A 26,534-nucleotide genomic window follows, 5' to 3' on the forward strand; every position below is an offset into this window, starting at 1 on the left:
TGGCTATTAGCTGTCATCATCATCATCATATTACCTCTCCGTTCAAGTAGAGCAGGTCAAAGGCGTATACACACACCTGAACCTTGATCTCAGAGGCATCCACATCCTGAAACACATACATTCCTCTGCTCAGTTTACAATACATTTACCAGATTTATCCATTCAAGCTTCTGTATGCATTTTATCGGTACATGTGTTCCATGGGTATCAAACCCATTTTCTTGGCATTGCTAGTAACATGCGCTACCAGTTGAGTTACAGGAGTACCCCCCTTAAACGATAGTTTCTTTCTTTTGATAACCCATTTAAGTCTTTTCAAACTTCTCACTTCCATATAGGGCTGTCACGATTATGAAATTTGGCTAGCAATTAATTGTCAAACAAATAATTGCAATTATGACGATCTGTTTTAGGGTTTTCACGATTAACTAATATAATGTCATATTTCTTAAGGTGCATGTGTGCTTCACAACTTAAGAAGTTACTTTTTTACATATTTAACTTCAAATATGTAAATTACATAATGAAATAGGGGTATATGATTTCCCTTTTAAGGCTTCAAAAACATATGAATGACATGAAAAATAATGTTTTTAACATCAAAATATTTCTAAATACTTAAAATATGTCTCTTTTGGTCAACTTTACATTTACACAGTTGTTTTTGGAACTTATATATATATATATATAACATTATATTATTTCTCATGTTTTCGTTTCATCATTTTATCACTTCACAGAAATAGAATAAGAGTGCGTCTCCTCCTCTGTGTCACTGCGTGTCATTAACACAGTGTGTATGAACCTGATATGACCAGGAATATTTGCCATTAAATGATAGTTTAAAGTGAAGCCAGGCACTTTGCATTCACTATCAAAGTTTACATTTATTCGTTTTTATTTTTGCGGGAGTTCTGGACAGGAGCTGCTCTGGTTGGCATACGTGCAGCGCCTTAGCGACGCTCAGAGTTCAACTGAATGAGACAAACACGCCATTGATGGCATTTATATATTAACTTAAAATTTCCTTATTTGGGCATTAAAATGTAATTGGAATTTGAAGTCAACAATAAATCGTTAGATCAAATAACCGCAATCAGATAGTTATTTAATAATCGCAACAGGCCTACTTCAATATTTAGCTTCTTTTTTGGGGGTAATATCTCTTGCTCCACTCGTTCTTCTCACCTTCCTCTTGCGTGTAGTGAGGACTTGAAATGGCTGGATCTGTTTTTTTCCTCGGTCCCAGGCCACTGCCTCTGAATCCAGAACACAGGACCATACACTGGCTTTCTTCACCTGAGAGAAAGAGAGAGAGATAGAGGTGAAAACATCTATCAGCAACTGAACAAGCCATAACATCAATGCTGAGCAAAGCCCCCCAGAGACACCCCTCACAGCGTTTACATCTTAAAATCACTTGTTTATAATAATAATAATTTTATTTATATAGCACAAATTTTCAGCAAATCAAGCACAAAATGCTTCAAAAAACATTAAATGAAAAATCACACAATAAAGGTCACCGTGGCTTTAAGTTTAAGAAGTACCAATTCGCAAAGCACAATCACGCGACATTTATACTTCTATTGCTATTCCTGTGATAAAGTGTATTCATAGAGTGTGTGGCAGTTTCAGCTGAGCATGTGAGGTTTTTTTGTGAACATGTTTGTAATTTAATTCCCCACATGACGTCATGCTGATGACTCAGACGGCTTTGATTCTCATATAACACACAGTTTTGCATTTTATATCAGACAGCTGAGAAAAGCGGAAAGCAGAGTGAGATATTGAGGATATGGACACACTGATAAGCAAAACAACAGAAATTTGTGAGAGCTTTCATTGATTTATCTGTGTGTATTTGTGGGTTTGTATCATTCATCAAATTCTTTCATTGCTTTAGGGCTAGAATCCATTATTGCTTTTCTTTTGAAGGGTACGGAGCAGGGTGACAGAGGACAAATATGGCCTTTGAGAAAGAGAAAGTGACAGATGCACAAAGACTCTTAAATAGAAAAATAAAGAGTCTGAGAAAGTAAAAGTGAGTGATAGAGAAAGATATTGTCCTAATCAGGTGTCACAAAACGATAAAACTTTAAGCGATAAATAATTTCCATGTTCGAGTCTTTGTCCCAATCAACAGCGACCGCAACAAGCAATGTCAGACATTATCGGTTGCTCTGTTTCAAAATTTTTCATGTTAAGCTGGGTAGCTCTGCCCACAGTGAAATCTCATTGGACTGAAAACCTGTTCCACAAAGCTAATTTGATTGGATTAAACATCAAATGTTCTGGTTAGCTGTGATTTTGTTTTGTTTTTTCTTAGGAGGACAGAAACATTTCTTGACACTGGAAAACTGTCGCCTCACACCCAGTTAGGACAAGGTGTAGCCTGAGAAAGAATGACTGAATGACTTTAATTCCTCATTTGGTTCAATTGACCCTTCGCTAAGCTCCGCCCCCCTTGGTTACCGTAGCTTGCTCTGACAAGCTTCGCAGAACTCCCCATAGGAATGAATGGTAGATAGCTGTGAATGGCGCGGTTTTTGGCAAAATATTCTCATAAATGGAATTGACAATATTCTTATGTGGGCTGGAATGAAGAGTGACATTGTAAAGCATATTTATCTGACATTTTATGGAAAAGAAATTGTAATTTGATTGAAAACTGTGGAGACTGTGAATCAGAATCAAGGCAAACGATTATTACAGGCACTTGAAAAGAGAAAAGCATAATTTGATGATGATTACACCTCATAATATTAGCATAAGTGAACAGAACTGCTAATAATGTCTCATAACAAACTCACTGTGACACTGTGAACTCTTATTTACTCGCCTTTAATAATGTTAAGTTATTAGATTTCATTTACCTTAGCACAAATGTCCTTGGTGTCCTTGCTGATTTTATACATGCTCATTTGGGAATTAGGAATAACACAGTTTAATCCATAGCATGCTCTTCTCGATATTTATTTATTTCTTTTTTTTAGAAAAGAAAAAAAAAACACTGTGTGTATTCTCTCTAGGTACCTCATGTCACTATTACAAGTGACCCAGTAATTTTTTTTATTTTGTGGATAATTTCTTAACTTAATCGCTTAAAACTGCTCAAACAAACATTACTCCTGTAGACTCTGGTTGGAAAAAAGCAAGCGCTTGTCAGAGAAATGGCGCACAGAAACAGTTTCTAAAATATTGCTCAGAAATGCTTTTAAGGCGGGGCTTAGCGAAGGGTCACACAAACCAAACAAAAATGAAATCTGCTTTTTGCTTCCATCTTAGACTCTGTTTACACCTGGTATTAAGATTTATTTCATGTGATCCAACCACAAGTGGTCGGCACTATTTACAAGAGTACTTGGGGTCAAAAACGTAATGTGATCGGGTCACAAAAACCACAAACAGAGGTAGTAAAAAAACACCTGTGACCACATCGCATTTGAAGTGTAAGCTGCAATCCGCCCTGATGCTTCCCAGACAGCAACAACGCACCACCCCTTATCTGTCAATCAACAACTGCGCTTTCTGGAGTTCGCTAGTTCGAATCCCAGGGCGTGCTGAGTGACTCCAGCCAGGTCTCCTAAGCAACCAAATTGGCCCGGTTGCTAGGGAGGGTAGAGTCACATGGGGTAACCTCCTCATGGTCACTATAATGTGGTTCGTTCTCGGTGGGGCGCGTGGTGAGTTGAGCGTGGTTGCCGCGGTGGATGGCATGAAGCCTCCACACGTGCTATGTCTCCGTGGCAATGCGCTCAACAAGCCAAGTGATAAGATGCGCTGGTTGGCGGTCTCAGACGCGGAGGCAACTGGGATTCGTCCTCCGCCACCCGGACTGAGACGAATCACTACGTGACCACGAGGACTGAAAAGTGCATTGGGAATTGGGCATTCCAAATTGGGAGACAAAAAAAAAAAAAAAAAAAAAAAAAAAAACAACTGTGCTTTCAACAAGCTTTCCTTTTAAACTTTACCAGTTATGCACGGCTCTAAAGAGGAAATAAATGTCTGGTCAGAGAATTTGAAAAAGTAACCACATATACATGCACAAGAACTTCACAGATCTTCTTCAGTGTGTCTGATATCAACATGCAGTTACACAGAAGAGATGAACACACATACCCGAAACGCAGTTTATACAGGTTCTCCACTAAAATTACATAGAATTCTGCTCGAAATGTAGCATTTATGCTTGTATAACATTTTAACTACATATGGGAGAAACCGTGCACCCTTTTTTCCACACTTTGTTTGTTTATGACTTTTTTTGTGGTTTATTATAATGCAGTAACACACTGACATAGTGATTGATGTGTCGTCATGAAATCAGAGATGCATATGAGCGACAAGGTGTAAACAGCGATGTGTCTCACATGTGATCAGATCACCTGAGACACATCTTAATACAAGGTGTAGACGGGGTCTGAAAGCCACAGCTGCCGTACTGATAGAGTTTAAGTATGTGTATGTTAATGTGTCACCTGTGGGATTCGTGAGATGATATCAGGGTATTTGTTTGTGTTATCCTCTTGGTTTCGGCTAAAAATGCGCACCTCTCCATTCTCAAGAATATGGATCTGTCAAACACAAAAGTCTGTAATTCAGAGTATGATCAATGGCATCACTATAGAAACAGAAACAACAGTCTTAAAACTTATGAATGTGGCTCCATCTTGTGGAAAAAGATATCACACCTGGGCCCTCTCTCCATCGTACTTGTACTCGCAGGTGAAAGATGCCTCATCAAATCGTTTCATTACCTCGCCGACCCCTTTAGTGGGGTGAGCCAACATTGGCCGAAGGGGCACACCTGGAACACAAAACACCATTTAGTGTGATTCTAAATGGAAACTTTCAGCCTATTAGCTGTGGAAGAACAGAGCGATTGGTCAGTACCTGGGGTGAGCTTGCAGTGTTTGGGCAGCTTGTCTATGCCCTCTTTCAGTATGACACGAATAATGGCATCATAATTTGGCATCTCACTGAAAAATAGGAATGTAACCGATATGAACATTATTAGTGTACTGAAGTGATATCTATGGAAACTGCACCACTTGTCTAATTTGGTAACAACATACTGTAATTCCTGTAGGTGTAAGGTACAAATTATGGAAATGTAAATATACAGACGACATTTGTAGTTACAATTGTAATATTGTTTCTAGTAAGGAGAATAAATGATCACATAGCACCTGTTGGAGTTTGAGAATGAGATTGTGCTGTGTGTGTGTGTATATTGCCGGACCAAAGGCAAATAAACAGTCACCATCACCTGATGCCCCCCTTAGATGTGATTAATCTGGCCCTGTATGTTTTTTATTCTCTACAAAGAACTGGCTCATAGGACTCATTTGTTCGCAAATAGCACTACACTGTTTGAACTGCATGTTTCTTGATGTAAATTAAACAATGGCGCACAAAGCTGAATTGAGCTTCCAGAAACACTGTGGGGGGAATTCACAAGACAGTTGTGGCACTTTTGCGTTAAGTATTTCAGCGCAAATACCTGCGTCTTATTCACTAACCACCCGCAATCTATTTAAGCAGGCGCAATCAGTGCTGAAATTGCGCTGCATCTTCAATATTTAAATAAAGTCATAGACATTCCTTTCCATGCAAACATGCCTCCTTTCTATGTAAATTAGGCTTGCATTTTGCTAGCTTCAAAAGCGGAATGAAACAGCACTACACGGGTCAATTATCAACATGGCTCAATCATGGATAAAGCAGCACGAGGGCAGAGCAGGTGCAGTGAATTGCGGACTGGCCTCAACTGCACAGTCTTTTTTTAATTGCGCTTGTGAACCAGTGAGATTCGCAGCGGGGATTGCAAAACCCATTTGAACGTGGTACAGAATTGTCTGTTGCAAAACTCTTATGTCTCGATGATGAAACTAGTTTAAAACTGTACTGTATTGCCTATGGTAGTTGTGGCAGAAAAACCTTTCTAAATGTATTTAGACAGCTGTTTTTTCATTACAAAAATGTCATAGTTATTTATATAGAAACCATAGTTACTAACCATGGTAGTGAGGAGCCATGCATGGTTTTACCTATAGTTACCATGAACTATTACAAACATCATTGTTAAAACATATGGATACTATGGGTAAATATGGTCCAAGGAAGAACTATAGTGCATTTTCATAATTATGGACCAAGCTATCAGTTTTCCATCTGTATAAAATCTGTACTCTTGTAATGTTCTCTAATTGTAGGAAAATATAAGTTGTTTTGTTTGCCTTCAGAAATTCCAAGACATGACTGTAGTTTAATTAGTAGGATCCTGATTAAAGGAATCTGTAAAGAAAACCCAACTTATTCACACTGTCATAATATTTCAATTTAGCCATATAAAAATTAGGCATTTTTTCCACAGATGTTACTGCTGTTAATAACCTAATTTTCATCTGCTTCCAAACCTCAAAATCAATGTTGTACTGTCAAATGTGCATTTCAATAATACTATTTGCATGGGTGCAACCAAAGCAGGTGCTGGTGCAACATTTTCAAAGGGTCCTTTGAGGGCACAAATAAAGCAGGATGTGGCCCAGGCTGAAATTGAGTTTGACACCCGTTTTAATCTATTCTTTGACCAACACGCGTTAATACGGGTCCGGCGTTGCGGGCTTCTGGATGCATGCACATCACCGCTGCTGAAAAAAATCCTAGGGGAGACACTGGTCCTGCAAGATTATTACGTGTGCATTTTGCGTTCAGCATAGATTTTGTGGGTGCATTTGTGCTGTTGGCTGATCTGCATAATTCCTTTAGTGAATGGAGTGCTAAACCAGTGCAGAGAGCACGTGCAAATAAATAGCAAATTTACTGGGCTCAATTCATTCTTAGTGAATTCCCCATGCATGTTCCAACCACATTAGCGGAAGAATGGCCGTTTGAAAACCGCAACCACAAAGAGGTTTGCAATAACATATTCATCAAATAAATTCTTTATTCTCTATGATTCATGACATAAACAGTGTCTGTGAGAGCGAGAAGCCAGAGAAGGGGAATGTGGTGTTTGGCTGAAGCAGTGGGGGTACGACTTTCTGTAACAGGATTGTATTCGTGGTTTTCCGAAAATAAACACATTTATGTAATTTAACGATTTCCACAATGTATTTAAAGTTTTTACAATTCAAGCACTTTTTAAGCACCTGTTGATAAAAAAATGGCTGTTTTCAAGGACTTAATAAAAAAATAAAAAAAAGCCAAGTTCAAGTACTTCAAGCAGCTTGTACGAACCCAGTTTTAGGAAGACTGTTGGCTCCAGTCACCATTTACTTTAATTGATTGGAAAAAGATGCAAAGAAACTGAATGGTGACTGAGACTAACATTTTGCCGAACACCTCATATGGGTTTGGGGAGTAAATGACAAAACTCTCGCTTTAAAGTTCTTCTATTCAAAAGTATATGTGTGTGTGTATTCACCAGTATGTCTGTTTGAGGATCAGTCCTTTCTCCTCCAGCCAAACTCTCCTGTTTTCTACACTCATTCCTTTCCCAGCATCCAGCACAGCCGGCGGAAACTCTTAATCAAATATAAGGAAAACACATTTGCAACATTACAGCAGTGTTAAACTTACAAACACTAAAATAATATTAATATTTTTAAATGTTATTATATTTTTTATTCATTAGGGCATAAGTAATCTGATTGTAATTGTCGAATGCCTGAAGGTTCTATCAATGCTCTGATTATGTTATGAATTAATGCCCATTTCATTAGCATTAATGATCATTACATGTAAATGTTTAAAACCTTGGCCTGGGGGCGTCAGACACACAGCCTGACTGAGAGCAGAGAGAACACTCTGCTCAGCCAATCCGATCCTCAGTTTTCCCGCCAGTGACCTGTCAGTGAAATAATCAGCCAATCAAATAAACCCATTTTATTTTCCACATTAATATTCATGTAAATCTGTCACAATACAGCAGTTTCCCAAGCAAGACCTGCACAGCGATGCATTGCAAATTACTCAACAAAAACACACACAACAGTCTCTCATAAATTACATTTATTATTCAACATTTTCAGATTTCACACAGCGTTTCTGCATGAAGCATGAACAGAAAATCAAATGCAAGAGTTCATAAGTCAAACTAAACAGACGTACCGCACAATGTATCGGGCCTCGGAAAAACGACATGCTACAAATAGGCCCTTAATTATGTCAATCTTCTTATTCATTGCCTGACAGAAAGAGAGAGAGATGGGGTTTTTTAATCGAGAATACAGTATAAGATAAACAGATAGGCCTTAATGTCATAGGATATAAATGGTAGTTGGCATGTCCTGCAGTATGACATGACATATTTTAAACAGCACCTTTAATAATTCTTATGCACCCAGCTTTTATGACCTCATACTAATTTAGAGTTACACCACAGCACCATTTAATATAAACTAGTAAAGGCAAAATGGTCATTTGAAATGGTCTGAAACAAATTATAGTTATAGGCTCTAAATGTACACTTTTTCATATAAAATTAAAAAAAAAATTAACTGAATATATTGACGTTACTTAAATAATTGACATTTTATGAAACAACTGTGGACTCTATTAAAGGAATAGGTCACCCAAAAATTAAAATTCTCATAATTTACTCCACCTTATGCCATCTCAAATACACATGACTTTTTCTTCTGCGGAACACAAAGATATTTTGATGGAGATATGACGGGAATTTATATATACACAATGCAAGTCAAAGGGGACCAACACTTCCAAGCTCTCAAAAGGACATAAAGGCAGTATATAAAAGGTAATCAATCCATACAAATAGAGTCTTCTGAAGCAATCGGTTTTGCGTAAGAACAGACCAAAATGTAACTTCTTCTCACTATAAATCTTGACATTACAGTCTCCCAAGCACAAGCATGACTTGAAGCTAGATTTCACTTTAGAATTTATAGTGGAGGAGTTACATTTTGGCCTGTTTTTCACCCAAAACACCAATCGTATCTCTTCAGAAGACATGTATTAAACCACTTGAATCCTTAATGCTGCCTTTATGCCATTTTTGGAGCTTGAAAGTGTTGGACCCCATTGACTTGCATTGTATGGATATATTCACATCATCTCCATTAAAGGAACAGTTCACCCAAAAATGAAAATTCTCTCATTCACTCACCCTTATTCCATCCCAGAGGTTTATGACTTTCTTTCTTCTGCTGAACACAAAGATTTTATGAATATCTCAGCTCTATTCATATAATGCAAGTGAATGGTGGCCAGAACTTTGAAGCTCAAAAAGCACTTAAAGGCAGCATAAAAGTAACCCATACGACTCTTGTGGTTAAATCCATGTCTTCAAAAGTGATATATGCACATAGAATGTGAATTGCCAAAAAATAAAAGAATATGGAAGTGAAAGTGGAGACATGGATTTAACCACTGGATTACTTTTATGCTGCCTTTGTGCTATTTGGAGCTTCAAAGTTCTGGCCACCATTCACTTGCTTTGTATGGACCTACAGATCTGAGATATTCTACCAAAAATCTTCTAAAAAAAAGTGTTCTGCAGAAAAAGATAATGGCCTGAGGGTGAGTAAATGATGAGAGAATTTTCATTTTTTGGGCAAACTATTTCTTTAAAATATCTTTGTTTGCGTTCTGCAGAAGAAAGAATGTCATACAGGTTTAAGACAGCATATGGGTAAATGAGGCGTTATTTTCTTCTGTACTCACAGAGTTTCCACTCATGTTGGCAATCTCCTTCAGTTTGCTGAACACACCCCCTACAGTCAGATTGGCTGGTGCAAACATCATTCTTTGGTTGCTGCGTGAACTTTCTGCAACCAATCCAAGGTCACCTTTCTCCTGAGACTCTGCCTTGATTTTGTCTAGCTGTCGCCCTGGCAACAGATGTAAAAGCCCAGGGGTCAGGCAGAGAGAGTGTGCAAGAATACTGAATCACTTTAAAAAGCACACTAAAATTTGTGTACATCTATGTGTTCCTCACACCTGTTGCTTGAGCAACAGCTTTCATCAGGACGGTCTCCCCGACACCCAGCTCCAGACCCTGATACGCAGGGCCAAGCTGGTTCAGACACAGGTATACACAGCACAACAAGTCATCTAAACAAACAACAGACGGACAACAGAGTAAATACTGATCTGGAAAACATTCATGCTATCACGACTTCAAATAAATATACACAGAAAACATACAGGTAAACCTCAACATACAAACAGGGTCCAAAATCAACTTCGCTTTGCCTTTCAGTGGTAGGCAAATAAAAAAAAAACTTACTAATTTCTAACCAGCCATGAAACTGTACTTTACATTATTTTTTATAAAACATTACGTACATTTCTCCATGTGATGATCGAATAAAATTATTTTATTACTGTATATTGCTGACAGATAAGATAACATTTGTACTGAAGAAAAAATTTAGAAGCAGCACAGGTCACAACTGATGTTTTCTTTAAAAGAAGGTATTTATGCTCCTGGGGGCATATTAAAAAAAGATCCTAAATTAAGAATCCTATCATATCTGCTTGGTTACCATGGTAATTTCAGTTAGGATCTCATTTAGGACAAAAGCTATTACAGAATAACATTTCCTAAGTGCATTGTCTTATCTTAACTACAGAGAGGAATTTTTCTGTAATACGCCCCTTGTATCATTAGTGGTTTTAAAGAACGACACAAACACACACACTCACCTGGAGAGAGCAGAATAACAGAGCGCAGAAAGTTGGAGAGTGTTTCGATGTTTTTCAGTCTGGGGGAAAAAAATCCAAAAGGACCAAGACTAAAATGTATTTGCTAGTCACATACACAAAATACCTGAAGACTTGTAGACCTCAGTTTTTGTTTTTAAACACCATGCCCATTTCTATGGCTATTTTTATGGCAAAATATACAACATTTTAAAAATTTCTTAAAATGTAAGAATAGGTTAAAAATATATATATATATAAAGATCAATTTTTAATAAAACTGATGTCACGTGATGGTATGTGGGTGGAAGCAGCGTAGTGGCGTTCTCCACTACACTTTGCTATAATTATCCTTTCAATCAACATTACTCAGTGAGAACTGATTTAGATTTGATTGTTAGCTGCGCTGGGAGTGTAGGATGTTGAAGAATTCGAAATCGTCGGCCTGTGGGTACATTAAAAAACATTTATGGTCACATGCGTCTGACGCCTCTCAAGAGCAAGATGCCGGAGGTTCGGTTGGGAATGACAGCGTGCCTCAGGATACAGCACTAACGAAAATCTCGCCCGACATGGAGGGCCACGTGGAAATACGTCGAGCGACCACATCTATGAAGGCGAAACTTTCCACGCTGATCACAAGAATGGACAAGGATGAAAAGCGAATCGAGTCTCTGGGAGCAGCCGGAAAAGAGCTGCTGACTAACCCGCCAGCCTCCAAAACTGATATGGATCAGGTGTGGGGAAAAATGGGAGGATCTGAAAAATCGAAGCAGAGGTAATAATGTTTGTTTCGTTGGAATCCCCGAGGGAAAGGAAGGTCAAGATATGGTCAAGTTCCTGGATGGGCTTATTCCGAATTTGTTCGAGACAGCAAGCCGTCACCTGGAAATAAGGCGTGTGTACAGAGCTCTTGGTTGACTTCCCAGAGCGGGTGACAGACCCCGATCCATTCTGGCAAGATTCCTGCAGTCGGCAGACAGAGACTTTGTTTTACGTGCAGCAAGGAATAAAGGCAAGTTGTGCTAGGAGGATTACAACATTATGGTTTTTCTGGACTTTGCCAGTGTTACACAAGCGAAAAAGGAGAGATTCAAAGAGTGTAAGAAATTACTTCATGCACAGGATTCAAGCTTCGCATTGCTTTACCCGGCTAAGCCGAGAATTGATGCCAAGGATGGTCGTAAGACTTTCACATGCCCACGAGAAGCTATGGCCTTCATTAAATCAATGGAGTGAGAGGGCGCCTTTGTCCATGCTGAATCAGCGGAATGGACTACACATCCTGTATTTTGCTGATGTGGTCTGAGAGAGTTTGTTAGTTGGTTGGTTGCCCACTGTCTCTCTCTCAATCTACTTTTTTTTAAATATTTTTTTTTATTTTCCTACATTGGCTTGAGTTTATTTATTCATTTTGTGGGTTCGATGTTGTATTTTACTGGGGCCTATTTCATTGAAAACTTTTATGTGCAGTTCAATTGTACGGTGTATGTAAAAAATAAAAATAAAAACATCGGACTGAAGTAATCTTGTAGCAATGGTGTCGCGGAAGGTCTCGAGTGTGTGCATGGACTGTCAGATTTCCGGGGGATGGACACCAGTTGGGACTGTTATGCGCGAGGTTGACATGCATTTTTTTCCTGTTCTGTGGGTTAAGGATTTTCTGGTTACATCAATGTTGAATTGTGGTCTATATAATTTAGTCTTGTGTACACAATTTTTCTTTGCATGTCAATATGTCACACTTGTTAATGGACTGGGGGACACTGTAAAAGATGGAAGGTTATATCTTTTCTTAAGCATAAAAAAAATTTATATAGTGTTCCTTCAAGAAACACACCTTTCTTCACAGGAAGCTGAAAATCTTGGCAGGGGAGTCAGCACATTGATGAGTAAGCATTTACAATTTAAATGTCTCAAACTGATCAAATATAATTTAGGAAGAGTCATAATTGTTTTGGCTGAAATACAGGGGCAACATCTTATTTTGGCTAATATTTATGCACCCAACGCTGATGATCAGAATTTTTTTATAGATCTTGAGGGGAAGTTACAAGCAGCTGGGATCCTCCATGATATGGTTTTGGGTAGAGAATCTTTTCATGGATCCATTCCTTGATCATAGTGATGCAAAAGTGTGTAGACCCTTTAGAGCAACGTTGACACTACAGAGTATGTGTAAAAATCTTGGTCTTTCAGACATTTTGAGACTTCTGAATCCATCTGGGAAGAACTACATTTTTTTTTCATCAGTTCATAAGATTTACTCTAGAATAATTTTTCTTTTATATCTAAGTCACTTATTCAATTTGCCAGTGATTACTCAATTGGGAACATTTTAGTTTCAGATCATGCTTTGATGTGTTTACATATGTTGCCGCATACAGAGAAAAGAAAATCATATACAGTTGAAGTCAGAAGTTTACATACACCTTAGCCAAATACATTTCAACTCTGAATAATAGTAGAGAGAATGATTTATTTCTGCTTTTATTTCTTTCATCACATTCCCAGTGGGTCAGAAGTTTACATACAATTTGTTAGTATTTGGTAGCATTTCCTTTAAATTGTTTAACTTGGGTCAAACATTTTGGGTAGCCTTCCACAAGCTTGTCACAATAAGTTGCTGGAATTTTGGCCCATTCCTCCAGACAGAACAGGTGTAACTGAGTCAGGTTTGTAGGCCTCCTTGCTCGCACACGCTTTTTCAGTTCTGCCCACAAATTTTCTATCGGATTGAGGTCAGGACTTTGTGATGGCCACTCCAGTACCTGGACTTTGTTGTCCTTAAGCCATTTTGCCACAACTTTGGAGGTATGCTTGGGGTTATTTTTTATTTGAAGACCCATTTGTGACCAAGCTTTAACTTATTGGCTGATGTCTTGAGATGTTGCTTCAACATAGCCACATAATTTTCCTTCCTCATGATGTCATCTATTTTGTGAAGTGCACCAGTCCCTCCTGCAGCAAAGCACCCCCACAACATGATGCTGCCACCCCCATGCTTTACGGTTGGGATGGTGATCTTCAGCTTGCAAGCCTCACCCTTTTTCCTCCAAACATAAAGATGGTCATTATGGCCAAACGGTTCAATTCTTGTTTCATCAGACCAGAGGACATTTCTCCAAAAAGTAAGATCTTTGTCCCCATGTGCACTTGCAAACTGCAGTCTGGCTTTTTATGGCGGATTTGGAGCAGTGGCTTCTTCCTTGCTGAGCAGCCTTTCAGGTTATGTAGGACTCGTTTTACTGTGGATATAGATACTTGTCTACCTGTTTCCTCCAGCATCTTCACAAGGTCCTTTGCTGTTGTTCTGGGATTGATTTGCACTTTTTACACCAAACTACGTTCATCTCTAAGAGAGAGAATACATCTCCTTCCTGAACGGTGTGATGGCTGATTGGTCCCATGGTGTTTATACTTGCGTACTATTGTTTGTACAGATGAACGTGGTACCTTCAGGCATTTGGAAATTGATCTCAAGGATGAACCAGACTTGTGGAGGTCCTCAATTTTTTTTCTGAGGTCATGGCTGATTTCTTTTGATTTTCCCATGATGTCAAGCAAAGAGGCACTGAGTTTGAAGGTAGGCCTTAAAATACATCCACAGGTACACCTCCAATTAGCCTATCAGAATCTAATTGCCTAAAGGCTTGACATCATTTTCAGGAATTTTCCAAGCTGCTTAAAGGCAGTTAACTTGGTGTATGTAAACTTCTGACCAACTGGAATTGTGATAGTCAATTAAAAGGGAAACAGTCCGTCTGTAAACAATTGTTGGAAAAATTACTCGTGTCATGCACAAAGTAGATGTCCTAAACGACTTGCCAAAACTATAATTTGCTAATATGAAATCTGTGGAGTGGTTAAAAAATGAGTTTTAATGACTTCAACCTAAGTGTATGTAAACTTCTGACTACAACTGTATGTCTAGGGATGCAAGGGTACGCCTTATTCAGTTTAAGATTTTGCACTGTTTCTATTAGACTCCCTCTAGATTGTTTAGGCTTGGTTTTAAAGACATAACTACCTGCTGGCGATGTCAGTGGGAGGACGGAGACATAGCCCATGCTCTGTGGTTCTGGGCTAAGATTCAAGAATTCTGGTTAAGAGTCCAGAATTTTATCTGTGAGGTTTTGGATACTCAAATTTCATTCTGCCCCAGACTATGTATATTGGGTGATGGGTCGGTTATTAAAGTAGGTGACAAATATACAAAAAACTGGGTCCAAACTAGTGTAATGATTGGCAGACAAATAATTCTAAGAGGATGGAAGTCAAATGATGCTCCCACATTTCAAGAATAGTTCACCAAATTGGGCAGGGTGGAGGCATTCGAAAAGATGTCATACAAACAGCTTGACAAACAAGATGCATATGGTAAGAAATGGGACAAATACATGACCTCTCTGGGAGGCTCTTGGTGAGGGCCATGTGGAGAGAAACCTCTTTTTTCTCACTTCATGTTTATATTTATATACTCAGGCTTGGACCACGGGAATGTTTCTTCGGGGTTGGGGATTTGGAGGGGGATAGGGAATTAATGGGGGTTAAGGGGGATAATGGTTGACTCTGTACATGTATATTTCGCTTTATTCTGTGTTATGTTTGAGAATCAACCAATAAAAATATTAATCTGAAAAAACTGATTTTGGAATATTAGACTTTAGCGAAAACAGACAAATACGGAATCATGTTGGGCTTCATACCTGCCTGAATCTTCTTCGATCTTCTCAAAGGTGCGAGCAACAGCCAAATATGGCACTCTAAAAAACAAATATATCAAACAATGAACTTGTACAGAGAAAGTGTCAATCTGAACTTCATTGTTTTACTGGATTAATCATTTCCATTGAATGTTCTCATGCTTCTAACTATAGTATTATAGTACTTCTGGCCCCTCTTCCAGCAGGCATTGTCAATGGGATGGTAATTCGCTCTCGAGGGATCGTACTGGCTCTGGACCACAGACACCACCCCCTTTTCACTGTCCAGATGAAAAAAAAAAAGCATTTATATGATGTCACGCATGAAAAACAGACCCTCTTCCAAAATTATCTTTTCAATTAAAATCTTCCAAGCCAGCTGAACCTAATTTGAAATGAAACATTTGAAATCTTTAACCTCTTCTTGTCTTTCTGTTCAGAGATGCCAGCAGTCTCTCCATCCTTCTTTTTCTCTCCTTCATTGCTCTCCTCTTTTTCCAGTTTTACTGCTGCCTTTCTAGGGGCTACAAGAGATTAAGTAAAAAGAATGTTTCAGTCCCAAAAATAACAACCTCAAGTTGATTTAAAAAAAACCCAGTTTAACTGACTTTCTTCAGTAGAACAAAGAAAGTGACTTTTTGAAGAATATCCTGGTTGCTCTTTTCCATATAATTAAACTGAATGAGGTCTGAGGCTGTCAAGCTCCAAAAAAACAAAAAACAAAAACAAAAACAAAATCACAAAAGTTTTATAAAATATGTCATATGACTTAGGGCTGAAAAACTTATTGAAACAGTGATATGACCTTGTGCGATTATTAAACTGCAAAGGGATGTAATTTAATTAAATAAGTAGTCTGCTCGTTTCAACATTTGTGTGCTGCCCATCCTGTCTGTATTGTGTATGCATTATTACAGTGATTTCTGTAGAGCTGTTCTGTGCTCCACAATTCCATTTTGTGCTCAGAGTCCGGTTAAGTTTGCTTACGTGCGCTGAACGCGTTATACTGTAAGCGCTCCAGATCCACTTAAATTTCACTTTTGCGTAATTCCAAATATGTTTGGCCACTATAAATTAATTTATAAAAATAATAAATAATATACCCTGTGGTACCAGGTATTTGTGGACAGAGATGTTAAAATGAGAGGGAGAACGTTGCACAGCCGTTGTGAATTCAGCTACACAAAGAAACTTAGCTAATTAAACAAACTCAAGAGTTTCATGGTATGTTTCAGGTTGACAACCAGATAGAGCCAAACCAGTTTCAGCTATCTCAAGACGCTTGCTACAAACGTTCTCTTTCAACTCAGAGTTTGATCTTGAGTACACGCTTAACCCTGAAACGCATGCTCATGAATGAGTGACATTTGCTACGAACAGCCAATGCGTGAAGTAGTGAGAGAGTTGCCGCGATTTACTTCTCGTGAGAAATTTAGCGTAATTTACGTCGCTGAAGATCATGAGATCATTATTAAAGTATGAAGAATTTGAACATTTACACAGCATAAAGAAACATCGCTGCTGCTGTGGAGGTTTGAGGTGACTGGTGGAAAAAAATTACTTAATATGGAGTAATTGAATTTATATAGTTTCACAATTAGAACAAACAGGCTCATTATTATAAAAGCATAAAAATCCATATATTTATCTAAAATAAAGGCTTTTTTATTCATTTAAATTTGAAGCTAATATAATTTATGTGCAAGCCATGTAAAAAAATTGTATCTACTATAGTCTACTAAATAATTTTAACCAGCATATTTGTTGAGGTGGAAATACTCGTCACACAATGAGTCTTTAAAGTGAGAATCACCTTATGAACACATGTTCTCTGATCTCTCAAATAAACCATCTTATAATGTCTTATATGTACATGTCTTTCTTTCCTTTTTTGTGCCATGCCAGCTTCTATGGCTATATTTATGGCAGGAGCCATGTTTAGTTATTCAAAATAGAGCTAAATAAGGTGTTTAAGATAAATTTTTCCTAAAAACCTTAAAACTAAATTTGGATTCACCTTGAGATTAAAAACCTTTTCAAAAGTATCAACCGATTTATACAGGTTCCTCAAATGTGTAGAAGTATGACAGTCCAGTAAAATAAGTTTAAAAGATAGTGGGTTCTGACAAGATGAACACTTTGGTGAATTTTCTCCTGATAGTAAAAACTGGTGTGTGAGTCTTGTATGTCCTATCCGGCATCGTGTGTAAATGACCTGATCCCAGCAATTATTAAAAGGGAACACATATCTTGTACCAACAACAAAATGTATTTCAAGTAATTGGTTGTTTAAACACTAATCCCACTCCGACTGCCATTTGTTTTTAATTTATATGTTTAGAGTTGTTTTCAGATCTGTGGAAGTTATAGGGCGTTTTACTGGTTCAGTAGATAGTGCTTCTCTGGCCAGAGATTCCTGAGTGACCAGGTACCCAGCAGAAAATAATATTAAAATTATTTGATTCAAGAGATGACATGTTTGATTAAAATCTTCACGATTGTTGGGTGATCGGTTTTTATAGCTTCCAATGCTTCAAGACACAAAAAAAGTTTTTGTGGAGCAGACTCAATAAACTTCAGTGCCAGTAGTAGAGCATTTGCCTCTGCAGTAAAAACTGAACTTTGGTTAGGGATTTTATATATATATGTCTAATATAAAAAATGTTAATATATAAATCTAAATTCATTAAATATATCCTTTACATTTTCCTGTGAAGCGTGCTTTATTTGAGCAGGAGATACCAATCAGCTTTACTCAAAGCTGATTGGTTCAGTATCTGTTTGCCATCTGTTACCCAGTAAAAACACAGGTAAAAACTGACCCGCCTTCTTGAGGCCGAAAAAACTGCTAAAACTAAACTCAAACTCACCTGGGTAGCCACTGAAACCGGCTCCGTGCAATTGGCCTCTGCACAGCAATGCCCTGGGCATGTTAGGATTTTATTACAGAAATATATTACTACGGATAATAATAATAATATATATATAATATTCAAGTTGAACGGGGAGTATACAGTCCTCTCCTCACATGGAAAATCAGACCCTGGACATAACTTTGAACAGAACAAGTGATGCCATTCCATCAGATCCTGAGCAGGTGGCGCCAGACACAAGTGAAAAGTCCTCTCCTGACATGAACTAAATCAGACCCCGCATATCACTTTGAACAGAACAAGTGATGCCATTCCATCAGATCCCAAGCAGGTGGCACCAGACACAAGTGAATGATCCTCTCCTCACTTGGAATGTCAGACTCTGGACATCAATTTGGACAGACCAATTGATGCTATTTCATCAGATCCTGAGCAGGTGGCAGAAGACACAAGTAAGCGGTCATCTCTTCAAAAAGAAAATCAGACCTTGAACATTACAAGTGATGCCATTCCATCAGGTCCGAAGCAGGTGGCACCAGACACAAGTGAGCAGCCTTCACTGCAAATGGAGAATCAGACCCTGGACATCAAAAGTGATGCCATTCCATTAGGTACTGAGAAAGTGGCACCAGACACAAGTGAGCAGTCTTCTCAGCAAATGGAGAATCAGACTCTGGACATCACTTTGGACAGAACAAGTGATGCCATTTCATCAGATCCAGAGCAGGTGGCACAAGACACAAGTGAGCAGCCGTCTCTGCAGATAGAGAATCAGATCCTGGACATCACAAGTGATGCCATTCCATCAGGTCCTCAGCAGGTGGCACAAGACACAAGTGAGCAGCCGTCTCTGCAGACAGAGAATCAGATCCTATTCCATCAGGTCCTCAGCAGGTGGCACAAAACAAGTGAGCAGCCATCTCTGCAGATAGAGAATCAGATCCTATTCCATCAGGTCCTCAGCAGGTGGCACAAGACACAAGTGAGCAGCCGTCTCTGCAGATAGAGAATCAGATCCTATTCCATCAGGTCCTCAGCAGGTGGCACAAGACACAAGTGAGCAGCCATCTCTGCAGATAGAGAATCAGATCCTGGACATCACAAGTGATGCCATTCCATCAGATCCTGAGCAGGTGGCAGAAGACACAAGTGAGCAGTCATCCATATGGGGAGGCAGGCTCAGAAGTTGTTTGAGATCCGTAATGACCAGCCCCATGACCTGGTCCATTATCGCCTGTGGGGCTAGTCTTTGGGCCCTAAAGCAGATGAAGCTGTGAAGGTGGCACAAATATGGCGAAACGACAACAAAAAATTTTGGTGCAAGCAAAAAAAAAAAAAAGGGGGTTTTGTGTTTTTTTGTGCACAAATAAAATGTTACTTTAAATTGCCGAAATAAATTAACTTGTTACAAAATATTTAATATATACAAAATTCACTTCGTACTATATATGAAAACATAGTAAGAGCTTTGTTAATTTACAAGGCTGTCAGAAAACTTTTCAACTGAGTGACACAAGGGAGTTCTTCTCGCTCTTTGTTCTCTTATTTTATATATTTGTTTGTGTTTGTTTTTGCTGAAGGGAAAAAGGTCAGAGTTTGGTTCATTTTAATATGACTCAAGTGTGAGGACCCTTAAATAGTAGCCTAAATGTTTTATTGGCAGTAGATCATTGACCAAACATTATCTAATTCTGTTCAAAAGGAATCACTTAGCTACTAGTTTTTTTGTTTACCATATCGCAGTTTAAATCACAATATATTTAAAAATAAATCGCAATAAAACATTGTACAAACCGTGCAGCCCTAATATGATTCATGCACTATATTCCAAGTCTTATAAAGTAACAAACTACTTTGATAACAATTTTTTAATTTGGAGCATGACAGCTCCAGACCCCATTCACTTTCATTACACAGACAAGCGTGACCGGCAAGGATACTCTTAAATTCGCCTTATGTTCTCCACAGAAGACTTTAAGGTTAATTGTTAATATTAATATAATAAACCAATAATAATGTTAATATTGGGGTTAGTTATTCCTTTAATTAAATGACAGAAGAGAAAATTAAATGAAAAAAGAAATGCTTACCAAAGAAACTGCTGAGGGTTTTTTTCTTGGCTGATCCCTCCTCGTCTGAGTCTCTCTCTTTTCTCACCATCCTTTCAGGACTGCTATCTTCCTTTTCTGTCTTGTCCTCTATTTTCTCTCTCTCTCCATTTAGATTTTTCTCTGGACTGTCACTGTTTTTACCACTGTCTTCTTTAGTCTCTCTGTTCAAATGCACATCCACAGCTACACTCGTTTTTGTTTTGTCCTCCTCTTTTTGTTCTTTCACCGCAGTCTTTCCATCTTCACTCTTCCCTTCCACCTCCATCATCTCTTTCTCATTCTCTGGATTGAAAAGAGAAAGAAATTTGAGGGTACATACTGGATCAGACCATGCAGTGTGTGAGGGGATTCATGTGTGCACCAAGAACTGCTCATCTCACCTGTCTGGTCAGGTGAGTCCTCCACTCGAGCTCTCTTACTCTCCTGCACATTTACCTCCTTCTCCTCCTCCTCCTTTGTTCCTTCTTCATCACTCCTGCTTTCCAGCTTCCTCTTAGGGAACTGCTTCCGGGCTAGAGAATGGAAAAAGACTGCTCATCATATCAGATTATGGTTGTCAAGCTAGTTTTTGAAACATTGCGGCTGGTCTTGAACTAGTCCAAAGTGGCTTACCAGATCTAAAAAGCTTGACCAAGATGGTCAACCTTGACCCTAGCAGCGCTAGCAGATAAACTCTCAATTCAAGACCAGCTTGGACCATCAATGGCCATGGGCCAGATTCACAAAACTTTTAATTTCTTAAGAAAAAAAAAAAAAAAAAAAAAAAAAAACAGTTACGAATATTTTGTATTCCTGAACAAAAATGTTTTTAATTTTTTTATCTTTTTCTTAACAGTTCTTAAAGGGATAGTTCGCCCAAAAATGAAAATTCTCTCATCATTTACTCACCCCCATGATATCCCAAGTGTGTATGACTTTCTTTCTTCACCAGTACACATTTGAAGAAAATTAGAAAAATATCTCAGCTCAGTAGGTCCTTAAAATGCAAGTGATTTGACTTCTGAAGCTCCAAAAATCACAGATAGTCAGCATAAACGTCCAGCATAATAAAAGTCCAGCTGTTAAATTAATGTCTTCTAAATTGACACGACCGCTTTTGGTGCGAAAAAGATCAATATGTAAGTACTTTAACTCTAAATCATCGCTTCCAGTCAGCAGCGGTATGCGTGTGACGTAATCGTGCAGGCATGTGAAACACGCGAGAACTGAGGCACGTGCGACACACATGGAAGAGCAGCGCTGTTTACAATTGAGAAGGAAGAACGCTGTACAGAAGCTTCGTTGGCATTTATGTTTCTTTACGAATACTTCGCGAATATGTCACACAAGAGACCGCGTGATCTCCACTCTCTAATGAAGCTTACCGGAAGCGTTGGATTATAGTTAAAAAGTACTTAAATATTGATATTTTTTCACACCAAAAGCGGTCGTGTCACTTTAGAAGACATTAATTTAAGTGCTGGAGACATATGGATTACGTTTAGCTTCAAAAATCGAATCACCATTCAACTGCGATATTTTTCTATTTAATTCAAATGTGTGCTGGTGAAGAAAAAAAAGCCATACACACCTGTGATATCACGAGGGTGAGTAAATAATGAGAGAATTTTCATTTTTGGGTGAACTACCCCTTTAAGAAAAAACTCAAGAATTGAAATTCTTGAAAAAAAGAAAACAAAATTCTTAAAAATCATCGTAATTAACATCTTACAGTTAGATAACCGAACAGTCGTCTTAAATCCAAAAAGGTTAAATGTTTAATTAATTTACTGGGTAGTTTCGCAATGTGCTGATAATGTACAAATGTGATTTTAGACCAAAACACGTTTTTCACTGGTTTGTTTTTTTTTATTCTTAGCTTTCAAACCATGTAAATGTTATAACGAAATTCAAACAATAAATTATGTTTTGAACCTTCTTAGGCTTTGTCCATATTAATCTGGATACATCTGAAAACAGCGTTTTCGTTTTCGAAACGCTCTCCATCCACACTGCAGTTTCCAAAAGTTGCTTGTCCACACTGAAACCTGTGAAAACGCTTAAATCCCCTTACTGCGCATGCGAAAAATCACTGTTCCATGTACAGTCTGAAACGCATTGTCCTTGTGTTCAGTCGCCGGACAGCAATTCCGAGTAAACTTCCCATCGCCTTTGAAGGAATGCAATGTGAAGGTTGTACAAAGAAATATTTATCTTTAACAATGCTACTGAAGTAAATAGCAGGTGCAAAAACAGCGCTACAACATGAACCATCTTGACTGATTTGGGTTCAATGGATTACATGACTGCGTCACATGATAACAAATACGTAGTAGTTTTCCAATATTACTGTTTAGCCTGTCCACACTACAACGCAAAGATGACGTTTTAAAATTTATCCACTCGGGAGAGCGTTTTAGAAAAGCTCAGTTGTCGCTGTCAAAAACATTGTCTCAGTGTGGATGAAAGACCAAAACGTAGAGAAAACGATGCACTTTTAAACGAAAATGTATTAGCGTGGACATGGCCTTAATGTGGTGATCATGCTAGTTAATTCAAACAAACACGCTGCACAGCGCCTTTTCTGCGATCTTTAGAGTCCATTCAAACATCCAGCATTTACGTTGAAAAATTATCACGAGGCGCTTGCTCCTTCGAAAGGTTAACTGATAGATGCATTTCTTGTTACGATTTACCAGTGTTTAAATATTTAATTTGTTTTATTAGACAAGGCAGCCTAATGCAGACAATGTCAAAGCTTGTCATTTAATACTTAAGAACAAAATGTAAGATTTGTGAATATAACTTTTTTTATAAAAGTTTCAAGAACTGCACTTAGGGACATGCTTACAAACTCTTTTTTTTTTCTTCTTTTCTTTAGAACATTTTTGTGAATCCGGCCTCAGCTTGTAAGCCAGAAGCTGGTTTTTGCTGGATTTTCCATCTGAGAAAACATTAGAATAGAAAGAAAAATAACCTGATAATAAAAACAGATGCATGAAAGAAAATAAAGGGTTAGTAGCTAAAGAATCGTCATAAGAAAAACAGACGAATACAAACCTGTCTTGCGTTTCGGAATTCCTGACGGTGATGTTGATGTTGGTGTCGCGGGAGTCCCTGGGGTGTTTGATGAAGCAGGGGTTACCATGGCAACCGGCGTGCCGGAGGTGACGGGTGTCATTGGCGTTTTTGGAGATACAGGAGTTGGCGCAGGCTTCATCAGAATATTGGTATGTGTGATTGGGATGAATGCAGAGAGAGTGAGAGAGCGTTTATCGTTAAAAACAGTGCAGATACTTATGGTTTATATCCAGGACTCAACATGACTGGCAGTATCCTTACCTTCTCTGGCTTTGCTGCTTGCACTTCAGTCTGTTTGGGCACCTGCTCTTTTACCACTGGCTGGTCTTCATCATCGCTGTCTATGATTGGTCGGACGCGTTTGATAACCTTCTTTACTGGAGAACCACATTCCTGAACGCCATTCTGAATTTTAAGGGGACTTTTTACAGGTCTGACGAGCAGGAGAGGACAGAAAAAGAAAGATTTTTTATAACGCATTTATTCATTTTGCTATACCTGTGATTATATGTGTTATTGTGTGTGTTTGTGTGTGTGTGTGTGTGTGTGAAGACATTTAGAAACAACAGTCTAAACTTATCAAATTGCTGGCATTTTAAGATTTCTAAAACTATAAAAATCACATAATGTTCCATTGAAGAAAAGGATAAACCTTTTTACACACGTTTAATTTTGGAGACATAACTAAAGATCACTTACTCAGACTTCACTTTGACCTGTCCATCACTCTTCTCCTTGCCTTTCATTGGCTGAAAAAAGGACCTGAGGGCGGGAAACAAGAGCTCAGGTTAAAAGAGGAAATTAGTAGGGCTGCTGCTGCTCGATTCCAGAAATTTTTGAATCGATTCCAACCATTGACTCCAGACTTTTGATTCCCAACGCCTCGGATACGAAGAATCGATTCTTTTTGGAAACAATTTGCTGCCCTAGGAATGAGTCCACTCAAATTAACAATGCAAAATAATTTGTTGCATTCTTTCCTTCGTGTCCTGGCCAAAAGATGACAATTACGCAAATGAAAAGCATAGCTCTACACTCCTGCAAAGTTACCAAGCCTAATAACGCTTAAACTACCACTCTTTGAAACTACTGCATAATAACGAGCAGTATATCAACCACTTCAGAGCAAACTATTTTTTTTTCTGTAGTCATCAAGGAGGAAGAGCAGAGGAAAACAGGGCACACTCACGCTATGCTTCGCTGCATGTTGGCCTCCTGAGTAAGTCCCAAATAATGTTATTAAAATGTTTTGGAGTTTTTTCTGAAGCCGAAATGTTTTCTTCCGCGCGCTTTCCTCCGTATGATTCGGCGCCAAAGTGACGTCATGCTTGCAGGAAAAGAAACAGACTACATTTGACAAGCATTTTAGCGTCGCCTGTTGGAGTGGAAGACGACGAATTAGCTAAGCAGGCAAAGATGCTCATACAGTCAGAAGTTTACATACCCCTTAGCCAAATACATTTAAACTCAGTTTTTCACAATTCCTGACATTTAATCGTAGAAAACATTCCCTGTCTTAGGTCAGCTAGTATCACTACTTTATTTTAAGAAAGTGAAATGTCAGAATAATTGTAGAAAATTGTTTATTTCAGCTTTTATTTCTTTCATCACATTCCCAGTGAGTCAGAAGTTTACATACAATTTATTAGTATTTGGTAGCATTGCCTTTAAATTGTTTAACTTGGGTCAAACGTTTTGGATAGCCTTCCACAAGCTTCTCACAATAAGTTGCTGGAATTTTGGCCCATTCTTCCAGACAGAACTGGTGTAACTGAGTCAGGTTTGTAGGCCTTCTTGCTCGCACACGCTTTTTCAGTTCTGCCCACAAATTCTCTATCGGATTGAGGTCAGGGCTTTGTGATGGCCACTCCAATACCTTGACTTTGTTGTCCTTAAGCCATTTTGCCACAACTTTGGAGTTATGCTTGCGGTCATTGTCCATTTGGAAGACCCATTTGTGACCAAGCTTTAACTTCCTGGCTGATGTCTTGAGATGTTGCTTCAATATATCCACATAATTTTCCTTCCTCATGATGCCATCTATTTTGTGAAGTGCACCAGTCCCTCCTGCAGCAAAGCACCCCCACAACATGATGCTGCCACCTCCATGCTTCACGGTTGGGATGGTGTTCTTCGGCTTGCAAGGCTCACCCTTTTTCCTCCAAACACAACGATGGTCATTATGGCCAAACAGTTACATTTTGTTTCATCAGACCAGAGGACATTCCTCCAAAAATTAAGATCGTTGTCCACATGTGCACTTGCAAACTGTAGTCTGGCTTTTTTTATGGCGGTTCTGGAGCAGTGGCTTCTTCCTTGCTGAGCAGCCTTTCAGGTTATGTTGATATAGGTCTCAATTTATTGTGGATATAGATACTTGTCTACCTGCTTCCTCCAGCATCTTCACAAGGTCCTTTGCTGTTGTTCTGTGGTTGATCTGCACTTTTTGCCCCAAACTCTCTAGGAGACAGAATGCATCTCCTTCCTAATATATATATATATACAGCCAGTATAGTATATACTGTATATTAGTACAGTAAGTTGTGCCGCTTGCCAGATATTAAATCCAGGAATCGTTACACATGAATAAAATGTTGTATGTCTATTCTTTAGTGCCTACCATCAGACTGTAACAGTTAAGGCAAGGAGGAAGCTGGGACCGGGTTGACAATGCACAGACATTTATTGTCGAAGACTTTTCAGCAATCCACAATAAGATTTTCAGCCATATATTCAACATATGCGCTGCTTTTCAGCACCCGCACTTCTGACACACTGACCCACACAGACAGCTTCACGCGTCTCTCTCTCTCCCGTCTGCCACTGTCTCTTCTCCTTAAGTACTCCTGCTGGCCCTCGCTGGAATGTGAGATCAGTGTGGCACCCTGGTGAAAGTCATTCGCCACTTATCTTCCCAGCCTCGCTCTGCCCAGACGCCACTAGGCTCCGCCCTGCTCACCACACAGACCTTTTGGTGAACGTGGTCCATTTTTAAAGTATCTCAAAAGCAGTGTATCTCAGAGTGTTTCGGCATCGATTCCAACCATCGACTCCAGACTTTTGATTCCCAACGCCTCGGATACAAAGAATCAATTCTTTTTGGAAAC

The 26,534-nt window shown here is 38.7% G+C and overlaps 1 protein-coding gene across 3 annotated transcripts in view; it reads right to left on the minus strand.

Moving 5' to 3' along the window:
* The window catches only part of LOC127440333 (DNA ligase 1-like), a 36,297-nt gene extending 11,408 nt beyond the window's left edge, over positions 1 to 24,889 (minus strand). The window contains exons 1-21 of one of the 3 annotated variants that reach the window (XM_051696866.1): positions 24,617 to 24,889; positions 24,127 to 24,189; positions 23,689 to 23,860; positions 23,407 to 23,560; positions 23,198 to 23,290; positions 20,748 to 20,879; positions 20,347 to 20,649; positions 15,802 to 15,907; positions 15,569 to 15,664; positions 15,387 to 15,443; positions 10,681 to 10,739; positions 9,973 to 10,086; positions 9,697 to 9,863; positions 8,122 to 8,198; positions 7,767 to 7,858; positions 7,436 to 7,535; positions 4,900 to 4,985; positions 4,698 to 4,813; positions 4,485 to 4,580; positions 1,189 to 1,299; positions 35 to 106 (exon numbers count right to left, since the gene is read on the minus strand). In XM_051696866.1, coding sequence (XP_051552826.1) covers positions 35 to 106; positions 1,189 to 1,299; positions 4,485 to 4,580; positions 4,698 to 4,813; positions 4,900 to 4,985; positions 7,436 to 7,535; positions 7,767 to 7,858; positions 8,122 to 8,198; positions 9,697 to 9,863; positions 9,973 to 10,086; positions 10,681 to 10,739; positions 15,387 to 15,443; positions 15,569 to 15,664; positions 15,802 to 15,907; positions 20,347 to 20,649; positions 20,748 to 20,879; positions 23,198 to 23,290; positions 23,407 to 23,560; positions 23,689 to 23,860; positions 24,127 to 24,189; positions 24,617 to 24,633 — 2,283 coding nt within the window. In that variant the 5' untranslated portion in view covers positions 24,634 to 24,889. Of the gene's footprint in view, positions 1 to 34; positions 107 to 1,188; positions 1,300 to 4,484; positions 4,581 to 4,697; positions 4,814 to 4,899; positions 4,986 to 7,435; positions 7,536 to 7,766; positions 7,859 to 8,121; positions 8,199 to 9,696; positions 9,864 to 9,972; positions 10,087 to 10,680; positions 10,740 to 15,386; positions 15,444 to 15,568; positions 15,665 to 15,801; positions 15,908 to 20,346; positions 20,650 to 20,747; positions 20,880 to 20,979; positions 21,092 to 23,197; positions 23,291 to 23,406; positions 23,561 to 23,688; positions 23,861 to 24,126; positions 24,190 to 24,616 lie in introns of those variants that run through there. The other 2 variants (XM_051696867.1, XM_051696868.1) reach the window with 2 other exon arrangements.
* Positions 24,890 to 26,534: the final 1,645 nt, after the last annotated feature.

The sequence above is a fragment of the Myxocyprinus asiaticus genome, chromosome 5, assembly GCF_019703515.2.
Source record: "Myxocyprinus asiaticus isolate MX2 ecotype Aquarium Trade chromosome 5, UBuf_Myxa_2, whole genome shotgun sequence".
In the NCBI taxonomy this organism is placed as follows: Eukaryota; Metazoa; Chordata; class Actinopteri; order Cypriniformes; family Catostomidae; genus Myxocyprinus; species Myxocyprinus asiaticus.